The 12103-nt window shown below is 38.2% G+C and overlaps 1 protein-coding gene across 1 annotated transcript; it reads right to left on the minus strand.

Moving 5' to 3' along the window:
• Window positions 1–4976: 4976 nt before the first annotated feature.
• Window positions 4977–10042, minus strand: LOC111326465 (large ribosomal subunit protein uL23m). The gene is made up of 4 exons (XM_022930467.2): window positions 9883–10042; window positions 8280–8362; window positions 6822–6901; window positions 4977–6112 (listed from the first exon to the last, which is right to left on the minus strand). The coding sequence occupies exons 1-4, from the start codon at window positions 10011–10013 to the stop codon at window positions 5993–5995; spliced, it is 414 nt and encodes a 137-aa protein (XP_022786202.1). The 5' UTR covers window positions 10014–10042; the 3' UTR covers window positions 4977–5992.
• Between the last annotated feature and the right edge of the window lie 2061 nt (window positions 10043–12103).

Here is a 12103-nt window from a genome sequence, read left to right on the forward strand (position 1 = left end):
TTTTTTCTAACTCACATGGGTGTCATTTTCAATAGAGATTCAAAAGAGTAAACAAGTACATTAAGGCATATTCACACTAAGAAAGAATTATCATCCCAAAGTTTTTGAAGAAATTTATTGAAGTGAAAAGCCGTTTTCTCGCCTGATAAACGTTACTTCAGTTCCTAAAAGACATATTAATTTCAAAAGATATATTCACACTAAGAAAGAATTATCATCCCAAAAGTGTTTGAAGAAAGTTATCGAAATAAAAACGTTTCTTCCACTTGTTGTACGTGACTTGTTCTTAAATTTAAGGTGAGAAACACCCTCAAAAGACAAATTTCTTATAAACCTCCGACAACTCGGTAACCCGCAAAGGTTAATGCAACAGAAGTTTAAAATTCCTGAATTTCTGATTGAGTCAGAAACTTCGGGCACACAAATTGAGGAAAGTGTTTCTGCAATTCAAAATCAAACAAAATACTAGTTATAACTTGTAGATACAGGTCTTAACAGTGATTCAGTAAAGAAGAAAGTGAAAGAAAGTGAAAGAAAGTGAAAGTGAATGATTGTGCTCACTAGGGGGAGGTGATATACCATGCAGTTCTACTTCAATTTTTTGTTCTTCAGTTAACATACATAAGGTTCAATAAAAAAATTTTTTCGGCCACGCGCTTTGGAAAATGCCCAAAATCGTGCATCACACGTGACCTTTACACTTCCAAACAATTATCAAGACAAGGACGACATGACCTAACTATGCGAGAACAAGAGCGAAACAAAGGTTATCCGCAACACACGTGTTACAAGTCAAACGCAACAATTAAAACATATGTTAATCCATGTCTTCACCGCTTTTGCTGTTAACTACTACGACTGGTTGCGTTAATCTCTGGAGGTAAACAAGGCATTTCATTTAGAAGATCGAAGAAAAAAGGGCTGTATTGTCCCAGTTCTCGCGGTGCTAAGCGCTTGGTTTTCGGTAATGAAATTTGCTATAAGGACCCATTACACAAATGAGTGATCACGGGGATCGACATCTGTCAGTCATTGTCTACACCCTACACTGTAATAGCTTCCTATCGCGGGGGAATCCTTCACTATTGTAAATACAGGTAATGGAAAGTTCCTTGGTCAGAGCGGCACGCTTCGCGACCGATTCATCCGCCCAATATGTGGTCACTACCTGCTAAACATCTGATATTTACACATGCAAATGCTCCATCCCCCCAATATGGTGTGTATCAGGTGGAACTTTCATGCTAAAGACGTATCTTCTATTCAACAGCCGGCATTTCAGTTTTGGACCTGATATCTGTCGTTAGCACGAGGTCTTTCTTCAAGAGTCGAACATTGTGGTCCAAAACAAGAAAGTCAAAATATAAACAAAGCCACGAGCCGCTCTTCGGTTTCTTTACATGTTTACTCAACTAATTAAGGTTGAGATGTGTAAAATACAACGACGACTTCTTTGGGCCAAACTAGCCGAGAGGTGTCTAACTGTGAACACTTATGAATAAAGAACACACGGGAAAGGAGAACACAAAGGGATCATTTTGATTTCGTTACCTGAAATGAATACGTATAGCGAAACGGCTATTTCTTCTTTGCACACAAAGCCAACAGGTTCTATTTACTTCTCTATTATGACTTCAGCCCACTTTAATTTCCTGGCAAAATTTAACGGAAAATACAGTTTCCCCACCAACTTAAAACCAGAGTAAATGGACGTAAATGAGCTCAAGGGGAAAATCGAATACAAAGAAGACTGCAGGCCATATTAGATATGGCGTTTTTGTTTCTCGAGCTGTTGGAGACCACCAATTTCAATGTTCTTTAGTGTTCGATAAAGGCACGCTTAACGGTTAAACACGAACGCATGACACGCGAAAGAATAATACCCTCTATGATACAACATTACAATACCAATTTGGAATTTGAGCCAGTAGCAGATTTTGACGTACAATGACACTCCAGTTGATGCAGTCAAACTTCTGCAATGCTGCCGGAAAAATTTAAGAAGAGTCGGTTAAACCACTAAGTGGCACTAAGGGACTTGACAACTATACCAACAACACCGTCACTCGGCAACTTCAGTAGTCGATGAGGTTAATTACATCCGGCAATTAGCAGTTTCGAACAAAGAGGCCTACACATAACGAATTTGAACGGAAAATACTGTTGGAGAACCTTTGAAAACGCTCTCTCTCCGTGTGGATTTTTTTTGCATTGACCATCTTAGATGTAAATCAATGCATCTTCTTTCACAATGCTTTTCTTAAATCGAAAATTTTACAATTCCTTATAAAAAGTACTGCCGTAATCCTGTTAATTTATTCAGGGCATTTCAATTCCTTTCCTTGGGAGACTGAAAATAGCACTTCACCTCGTTATTCTTCATTAAATTTTCCAATGGTAGTAGTTTTACATTCAGGCTTGGAAAAACTCGGAAATTACGTCGAAGACTCTCTAAAACTTTATCAAAGATAACGCAAACCTTGCAAAGATTTTGTATAAGGAACCGTCTGTCGCTTATTGAAAGGAAAAATCGTGTAAAGGGAACCTCATTAGAGCGAAAATGCCTTCTTTACTACTGATAAACAGAGTTATTTACGGTGAGGAGGGTAAAAATATCTGAAAACAAACTCGAGACAATTTGGCCATCACTCTCCTGATATAAACTGAGTTAAAAGATTTAAGGAAATACCAGTCACATTGAATAATCATGAATCGCACTGACCGCGGTGCTCGCAAAGAGGAGCTGCAAGCACTGGAGTGTAAAACCTAATTAGCGTGACATTCAAAACAATAGTAATCTAATGGTTCACTGCTATGAATACTAGGATCGAAATCATCTTAGGTGTTACAGTTTTTCATTTAGGTCAGTATCCCTGTCAAGGCGTTTCAGCTATAAATGATATTTCTCTTCTTCGAACATGTGTGCTCTAATGCGGCAACCGTCCAAACCTGTTTCAAAACCAAATTTTGAAGAGGATAACTCCCGCGACTTGCGACATACTAGAGAATTATCATTTCACCATTTGGAGGGCTTCGTTTGCATCAAGTGTTAGTAACTATAGTAATTCATATTTCAACAACCGCAGGCGTCTTTACTTTGAGGATACTAATTGTACTATGTGCGGCATCTCGTTTCATCCGCCGGAAACACAATGCTAGCAGTTCGTTTTCAGAAACCCCACTTATATCTTAAAACTGCAAAAGAATACGGCCTAATGCCTCAAGCGAGTAAGACATATTTCGAAAACACAGAAAATCTTGGAGTCTGGCCTTTTAAAAAGAATAACTCCTTTTTTTATTTAATTCCCGTGGTCCGTCAATATTCATGCACCCAAATTATTTACAAAACTGAGGTTAACTCAAACGTTTTCTATTAATACTCTTATGCTAATGTAGAGGGCCACCTTGTCGCACATGTCGGTATCCGTGTTTGTCACGTACCATCCATGAGCTGAATCGAGTTCTTTCAGTTCTCTCTACTAGGGTCATGTTAAAAACTGAATGAAAATCCGTTTGTACCGGTTGGATCAGTGCCATTCAGGGCTGGCCAAGGGATGGACAGATACTTCAAATACGAGTCATTAAATGGGTCTCTAAAAGTCAAAGAAAAAACGAGAAATCGTGGACACTCGTACGATCGTTTTAGCCCATTGTTGCCTTAGGTGTGTACAGATTAGATGTTCTAGCAATTCATTTTAAGGGTAATTCAATCCTGATAGTGTAATAACGAATTATGAGCTTCATGTTGAAACATTCTTAAGGTTATTCTTAACCGAAGTAAAACACATCTATGGGGAGTTACAGTTGGACTTTCCGCTTGATCAAGGGACAATTGTAATCTGTTGTTGTTGTATTATTATTCCTGAAAAAAAAAAAAAAAAAGCACATCCCCAACCTTGAGAATTCACGCCGATGTAGAATAGTTTGCCAAAATGCCCACAAATTTTCAGCAATGGTGTACAAAGGCGTCTCTGCAATTCGTCTCTGTGAAACTCGGCATAAGTGTGGCCGCCCTGAAGCTTAGCTGTCTGCTTCTCTAAAAGCGGACACTCAGTGCTAAGCCAGATGGAATATTACAAACGAGATACCGCTCTGGCCATTATCGGAGGGAGAACTCTAGCAGCTGAGATAACCGGTGATATTTCACGAGCTGTTGTAAGAAACGACTTCTTGGACACTCGAGGAGGGACTAAGAGTGTGAGTTATAACAAAGCAGTAACAATCATGGTCAATGTTAAAAGGAAAAAAGGAAAATTAATAAAAGCTATTATGTCTTTTAATGCTTTGATGCTAGAGTGTGGGCTACAGTACCCATCCTTCTCGGTAGAGTGGTATGGCTTCCCGTTGTCAATTTGAGCGAGAAGAAACTAATGTAAGTTTGTTGAGGGCGTTCCATGTGGGTCCCGGTAAATGAAAGTAATACCATGGTTCACTTCGGATGGAGCCAACTAGATACTGAAGAATTGGAAAATCGCAGACCTTTCACGGAAAAATGCTCTGCAAGCGGCGCCGTTCAAAACCGTAAGATACAGGCATGGTGACAAAAGTTCTGTCAAAACGTATTCTTCCAATGAAATCGAAAGTCAACAGCCGCCAAGTGAACTGTGACATGCTTTTTTAATTCGCTGAGGAAGAATACGTGTGGCAAACCTCCAGAAATACCTCGATACAAAATCATTTCCGAACAGGAGGCCATGTGCGTTCTTGCTGAAAGAGGAAAACTTTCCTTCCACGCTGGCTGATGAAAGTAGTCGAATTCCAAGTGCGACATCTTCTAGTGGGCTGACTTCTAGAGAGAAATAGGACAGAGGCCTGTTTCGTGGAGAAAATGACAGAATTCCCCAAACTTCAACGTCTTCAACTGGTAAGCAAAGTGGACTGAAAAACGATCCACATAAAGTTCCCAAAGGACAACGAACTCACAGCCAAGGGACCAGACAGAGACGTGTCGAATTCAACCTGATGAAGTCCTTACATTAGAGTAGATTTGCTTTCTCTTTAGTAACCTTTCAGCGAAAACAAACTTAGTGTTAACAGGTTAGGAAGATAAATCTGGCAAAGTTTCCAAGCGGAGTGCCGTACAGAAAGAAATATCACCAATGACAATTCGCTCTCCTTCATCCTTTTGCATCGTCCGCCCACGCAACTAATGGTGTTCAAATTAAAATTGTAGATCTCACACAAATAAAGTAAAAATTAAAAAAAAAAAAAACTATGTCTATACACTTCTAAGTTACAATTTCGAAACTTTTGAGACACTAACACACTTTTTTGGCGTGTTTTTGAAAGACCAAACATATCATCCCTTGCTAGGAAGACATTTCTTTACAATGTAACGCATAAAACATAATATATTCACAACAAAAAGTTCAATTAAGGGGGGTCAGATAACATTGTTATACCAAAATTTCAATCTCGCTATTTAGAACGTTCAGTAACTTATAGAGGGGCTGTTCTTTGGAATACAATTACATCTAGGAATACAGACATTGTTCATGCTACACGAAAGTGCATAGATTCAAGATTAAGTAAGATCGTTGACTTTAAAGATTTTCATTTTAAGGTAACATCTGCCTCAACAGTTAATTTTTGTGATCAAGACTATTTTTATTTTTAATGATATCTTATGCAGATTATATCACATATATTGCACAATTTTTTATAATTATTAACTATTAGTAATCTTACTTTTATTTTGTATGTAAGTTAGTAATAGATATTAGTTTTAGGACTAGTTTAAATGTACGAACCCCATAAGCGCGAAGCTTTAAACACTTATCGTGTTGAAAGAAAGTTGACGTTATGTTATGTTATGTTAGCTATAGAAGCTGAAAAACACGTTCAATAACATTCTTTATATTATGACGCGACCAAGGTGTTGATCTTCAGTTGGCTATGAACGGTTTCTTCCCATTAGGGCAGATGTTTAAAAAGTTTGACCCTCCTTCTTCAATTGTCATTGAGTTTTAGAGACATTCAATGTCTCCTTTTATTAAAACCAACGAAGATGCGGGGTATCTTCTGGCGTGGGTTCTGCCTGTTTCTGATCAGTCTGCTCGTCCTTTGGAGTATATTTTGGAAATAAATCAGGAAACTTAAATGTTTCTGAAGCCTGGGGAAAAACGAGACAATAAGAGACAGCTTCAGCAGATACCCCTCGTTGTGACCCATAGTAGATACAAAGTGTAAACAAAGGATGTACAGCCCTGGGTTACACATATAGCTTTTCAAGAGCAAAGTTAAAAAAAATTCCACTCTCAGTCAGTAATAAAGATACTATTCCTAAAAAACCGCCATGTCAAAGAGTGGCAAGGGGAGGGGAGAGAGGGGAAGGTAGTAAATATAGTAAAACATACAGTAATTTCATTCTTTCATACTCTCCTAACTTTTCATTGGTGTTTCTGAAAGTTGCTCCTCACACATTGTACCCCAGCTTCAGAGGAGCTTGTCTTCTTTAAGCCCCAAACCCAAGCTGGAGCTCTTTCCAATATGTCCCATACAGTGTACAGAACAATGACTATCAAGTCAACCCCTCCACCTCCAACTGCATGACAGCTCCCTGGGAATTCACTGCAGTAAACCATTCCTCTTTCATATCGTTTTTGAGTCACCATGACATTTTTATGGTACATAGGGCTTCTCTTGCAAGTTTTGTAATGGAGAGAGGCATTGCGAGAAAAGAACACCTTACCCACAGGAACCCAATGCCTCAGTCTTGAACACAGATTGTCCAGTCTGTTGTATAAGTAAGTAACACCAAAGATTTCCCCCACAATAATCATGATTTGTATCCATAAATTACTGATAGAATGTCTACCTACCAGAACTACATATGCTACTTTATAATCTGGATACTTTCTCTTTGTAATCTTCCGATTTATGAGAAGTGACTTTGTCTTTCCTGAAAAAAAAAAAAAAAAGCACACACACACACACACACACACACACACACACAAAACAATATTAAAAATTCAGGTGTAAGTATAGCAAGGTAGTCCAGCAGTTGAAAGAACAAGGGAACAGGGGAAACCATGCAGCCTAAGGGAGAAACATGGTGCCTGGTATTCAACCACCACCTTTTTTTTTCTTTAAAGTCATAAATGATTGCTAGGTCACAAAGCCAGAAAAAAGAATATTCACAAATGACACAACCAAGTTTTAGTCAGCTTTTTAGTCAAATCAACCTTAACCCATTGTCAATATTCCTCCACTCTAATCATTTCTATCTTACATAACAACACTGTAATTTTGTACTCAGAACTGCACTGGAATGTTTTGTTTTTGTTATGTTGCTATTTTACTTTTATTTATTTTATCTTTTTTTTTTCCCTTGTTCTCTTTTTGTTTCCAAAATGTATGTATCTGGTTTAATTCATTGTATGTATGCTGTAACTCTTTCCTCAATGTCAATGTATATTTAGTTGTATTAGTCTTGTACACAATGGGTTGCATTACAAAATAAAGCTGTAATTAAAAAGAAAATTCCTTTATTCCCTGATTTTTGTGCCCTTCTATGTTAAATACGAAGTTTTGACTATGCAAAATAGAACCACAAGTTGGTCCCCAAGATATTCAAAGAAATTCACATGTGTGTTTAGAATTTTTATGAAACTTTACACAGACTTGGTTGTTGCCATTTATGATCTTTGAAGGGACATGACTTGGACTCTTAGTCTGTGGCTAGTGGACTACCGTTAGTCTTGAGCCCTGCACTCAAGCACCATTTTATCAAAATATTCATCCTGTCTAGTAAGATATTAGTTATCTCCATATGCCACATGACCATTCAAACAGTTAACACAGTAGCTAGGTACATGAAGCTATGCTTGTCATTTTAACATATGATGGTGACAGCTAAATACACTAAAAGATGTTGTTGCTTAATAGACTGAAAACTAATAATAATTGAGCATAGAATTTTCCTGCGCTTTGACATCTGATCACTGTGTGGTGTTAACTACAAGTTTGAGTGTATTTACATTTTTAGGGGACAGTATGGCTAAGAGGTTGGGGAGCTTGGTATCCAAGATATTTGCACTTGACTAGAGCCCTCTTTTCTATTCCCAGACAGTTAAAGTTCAACACAATCCTTGTGCTTCATAAAAAGACAGAGCTGATCATCAACTGCAACAACTACCAATTTTTAACACCTTCACACAATTGTAGAAATGACTGTTTGTTTTTTTTTGGGTATGAAAGTTTAACAGGATGAGTAAAAATGACATGAAAATAACATACAGAACAAATAACATATACATGTAGAAAACATTTCATCCCACCATGCTGTATTCTGGTGTTCACCCTCGCAACATCAAGTTTGTAAATGCTGGTGAGGTAGTTTTTAATATCCAGCTTTGACATGCTGCAAGTAAAAAGAAAAAGTAGGTAATTGATTTTAAAAAGGGTCTGAGGTACAGTACAAAATCACTGGAATCTTTTGTTTACATTTAAATGTGGGTATGTGACCAAAAAAACATGTCCTCATTTGGTGCAAGCATGATGTGTTTATTATTTGAAATTATGAACTTTTACAATGTTTTTAAAACCTTTTTGAGAAAGTTAAAAACATGCCATTGATCCTATTTTTTTTAAATAAGCTCTTGAAGACAGTATGATAACCACTATTTGTGAATGAAGAGGCTTTGGAACTAAAATGACGGAAGTACAGCTAAACCTTGATCATCTGGACCTTGATTATCCGGATTTCTCGATTATCCGGACTAGCTTTTCTGGTCCCCTTTTTTCATGAGTATTAATTAGTCACATTTATTATCTGTAGGAAAGCTATCATACGCCGAACTGAGTTATAAAATTCCAGTCAGAACTGAATTTGTTTCGCGTCAAAAGACAATTTTGGGCAAGGTTATTGCCCCAGTGATCTTAAGCACGCCTAACTTGCACAGTAGTAACTTGTAGTCAGAAATGGCTTGTGATTGTGGTTCATTCTTGCATGATTCTCGATTAAATGTTACGGTTTACAAATGTATTCAGCGTTGACTCATTAATATTCATATTTTCGATTATCCGGACTCTCGATTATCCGGACTATTCGGGCCAGTTCCCAGTGGTCCGGATAATCGAGGTTCGACTGTACTCCCAAAATGTTAAAAATTCAGCCTGTATTTATAATGTAAGTTTCATTGAAATTGTGAAAATTGAAACAGAGAAAACAGCTATAATTGATCGGCTGCTTGACTTAAGTCAATTACACAGTGTTTTTCAACATTTGTGACAAAACAAAATCTATTATTTCAACTGACACTGAAATCTAAGCAAAACAGTTCTCAAATACCTTGGAAGTGAAAATATACTTTATAAGGTCTAGATAAAATTCCTCAAAGTCTGTGATTTCAATTATTTGCCAAATTTGCAGGAATGTATTCCAGACATCTGTTGTGTGGCCCTAAGAAACGTTTCATGCTAAGACGAAAGAAGTTTCTCTGCCACACTCGTGCTCACATGGGACCTTTAAAACAGCTGCAAACTCTGAGACAGACTAAGCACTTGTATGATGTGACTTCTGCATCTAAAAATCTTGACATCTTGACACAAAACTGCTGGCAAGTGACAGACGTTTAATGCAAAGTTTCAGGCCAGCACCACCGCGAAGAAGCAGTTGAGGCCAAATTTTACCTCTTGTTTGTGTCCAAAACATTTATAAAGCATTCATCTCTCTATCATTCAAACTCGTTAATCCAACTATTCCACTATTCCAACAAACAACCACAGATAAATTTCATCTAAAGTAACGATAAATTAATTTACAGGCGAGGAAAAGTTCCTTTTCGAGTTTCGACATCATCCGACGAGTTTATATTATCCTACTTTTATCTGCTTCGCTTGCAATGAAATGATGTTACGATATTTAAAATCTTTACTTACTCCATAGGAACATGGAATTGGACCGTATTTTCAGGGAGCTCCCTTCCCGGTCTAACTACTTTCATGTACCAATTACAAAGAAAAATTCGAGCTTGCAACCTTGGATGTCTAACCACATGTCGGTACGCCATCTTAGATATACGATTAGAGAGGAACTGGGGCTTAAAGTAAGACTCGTAAGAAAGTTTTATGGGAAGGGAGGGTGAGTCTGGCTACGCTTTGTCAAAGGACCAACCGTGAGGTAGAGATGGCTGGGTAATGGCCGAGTTTTTTTTTTTTTTTTTTTTGCGTTTTAAAGGACTGAGACGAAGTCGTGGTCCACAAAAACGGAAAAAAGGAACAAGCTTGGTCAATAAAGCATTGATTAAATAGCAAGATGATTTCGCTTTAATCCTTTAATTAGGGATCAAGAATGACTTGTTTACTCGAGGGCCGAGAAAGAAACTGTGAAATGTTCAGCAGGCAACCGTGGACGATACTCCTACTCTTGTACGTTGGATCAGCGATGACCTGATCGGCCCAAAATAACGAATATGAAATATAAATATAGAGGCAAGACCGATACAACGTAGATAGGTAAATTTTAAGACGGAGCACTATATTTCGGCTGGCCAAACCAGCCTTCTTCAGGTGCAGTGAGAATTAACAGAGAATTGGGGTGATGCTTCACCCCAATTCTCTGTTAATTCCCACTGCACCTGAAGAAGGCTGGTTTGGCCAGCCGAAATATAGTGCTCCGTCTTAAAATTTACCTATCTACGTTGTATCGGTCTTGCCTCTATATTTATATTTCATATTCGAGAAAGAAAGCCAACTGTGTTTGTAGCACAATAAACCCACGAGAGTTGTCTATGATTCCTTTGTTTTTACTGTATTCGGCCGCGTCTTGTGCCTCAATCGCCGACAATTTCCAAAATTTACCTACTTTGTAAGCTGCTCACAATGTTTACCTTACGCCATAGTTAATAGTTAACTATACCTTACGCGGGATCAGAGCGGGCAATCCCGGGTAAGCATGATGGACCCTTATTACACGACTCGGGCAGTCAGAGGGCCAATCACTAAAATCAACCAATCAAAATGCTCTATTGCCGGTCCAATATTCTCTAAGTATTGGACCGGGCACTGTCCCGAATGGTCCCGAATGATACCACACTTGTGTCCCTTTGAACTTCAGTCGTATAATAAATCTCTTATTAACCAAGCTTGCTCGGGACCGTACTGAAAGAATATCGGCCCTCCGCCTTTTTTGTACGGACCTCGCTGCGCTCGGTCCATACTGTCAAGACTTCGGGCCGATATTCTCCCAGTGCGGCCCTCGCGCTTGGTTAATAAGATATATTTATTGCCAGCTAGAACAATAGGCCAATCAGAACAATAGAATACAGGATTCACCCCATACTACCCACGGACGCTGCCAGCGATGTAATAAATGGAGAAGGTGGGTGTTTTCCAAGATGCTGGAAGGCAATTAAAAAATGGCTTGGTCCGAGGCTTTGATAAGAAAAGGATTAGTCATTCGCGACCAAATGGAACTCAAAGAAGTCTTTTTGCACTTGAGTTCATTTTAAGCGGAAGGGTTCACTTCTGGAACTCGAAAATGCCCAACCCTGATGCAAATTTCATAGAAGACACAGTAGAGACAAAAAACATAGTACACCAGGATCATGGACTTAAAAAATTTTTGACGATCGAAATATGAGATCACCAGGATTTGTTGGTGCGGGGGTGCTGGTTTTTGATACCACCAAAACTTCCTTTTGACGTCATGTTGGTCTTCCTAATGGTTTGAAGTAAATATAACCAAGTCACGGTTCATATATCTGGGAAATTATATACTATTTTACATTCTATTCTATTCTATTCTTAGCCAACCTAGTTTTCTATTGGATTGTCATTTCCCCTTTGACGATATTCTACCCTCCAAGGACCATTCTCAAGTTTCATGCTGATTTACGACAATTTTGAATGACGCAAGAAACTGAAATTGACATGGCATTTACCCCAAGTAAGTAGGGATTCCTCCCCCAGGGGTGCATTTAGCCCTGATGATGATGAAGTATCTGATAGTAGAATAAATTGCCTACAAGTGCTAATTGATGTGTCTCTAATTTTCTTTCAAATCTGAGCGAATCGATTACTTCTTTTGAAGGAAAATTTGATTTTAATCTGAACACGGGAACAAAGGAAGAAAACTATCTTACCTCAGGCTCATATGTTT

This window comes from Stylophora pistillata, chromosome 1 (genome assembly GCF_964205215.1).
Source record: "Stylophora pistillata chromosome 1, jaStyPist1.2, whole genome shotgun sequence".
NCBI classification, from domain to species: domain Eukaryota; kingdom Metazoa; phylum Cnidaria; class Anthozoa; order Scleractinia; family Pocilloporidae; genus Stylophora; species Stylophora pistillata.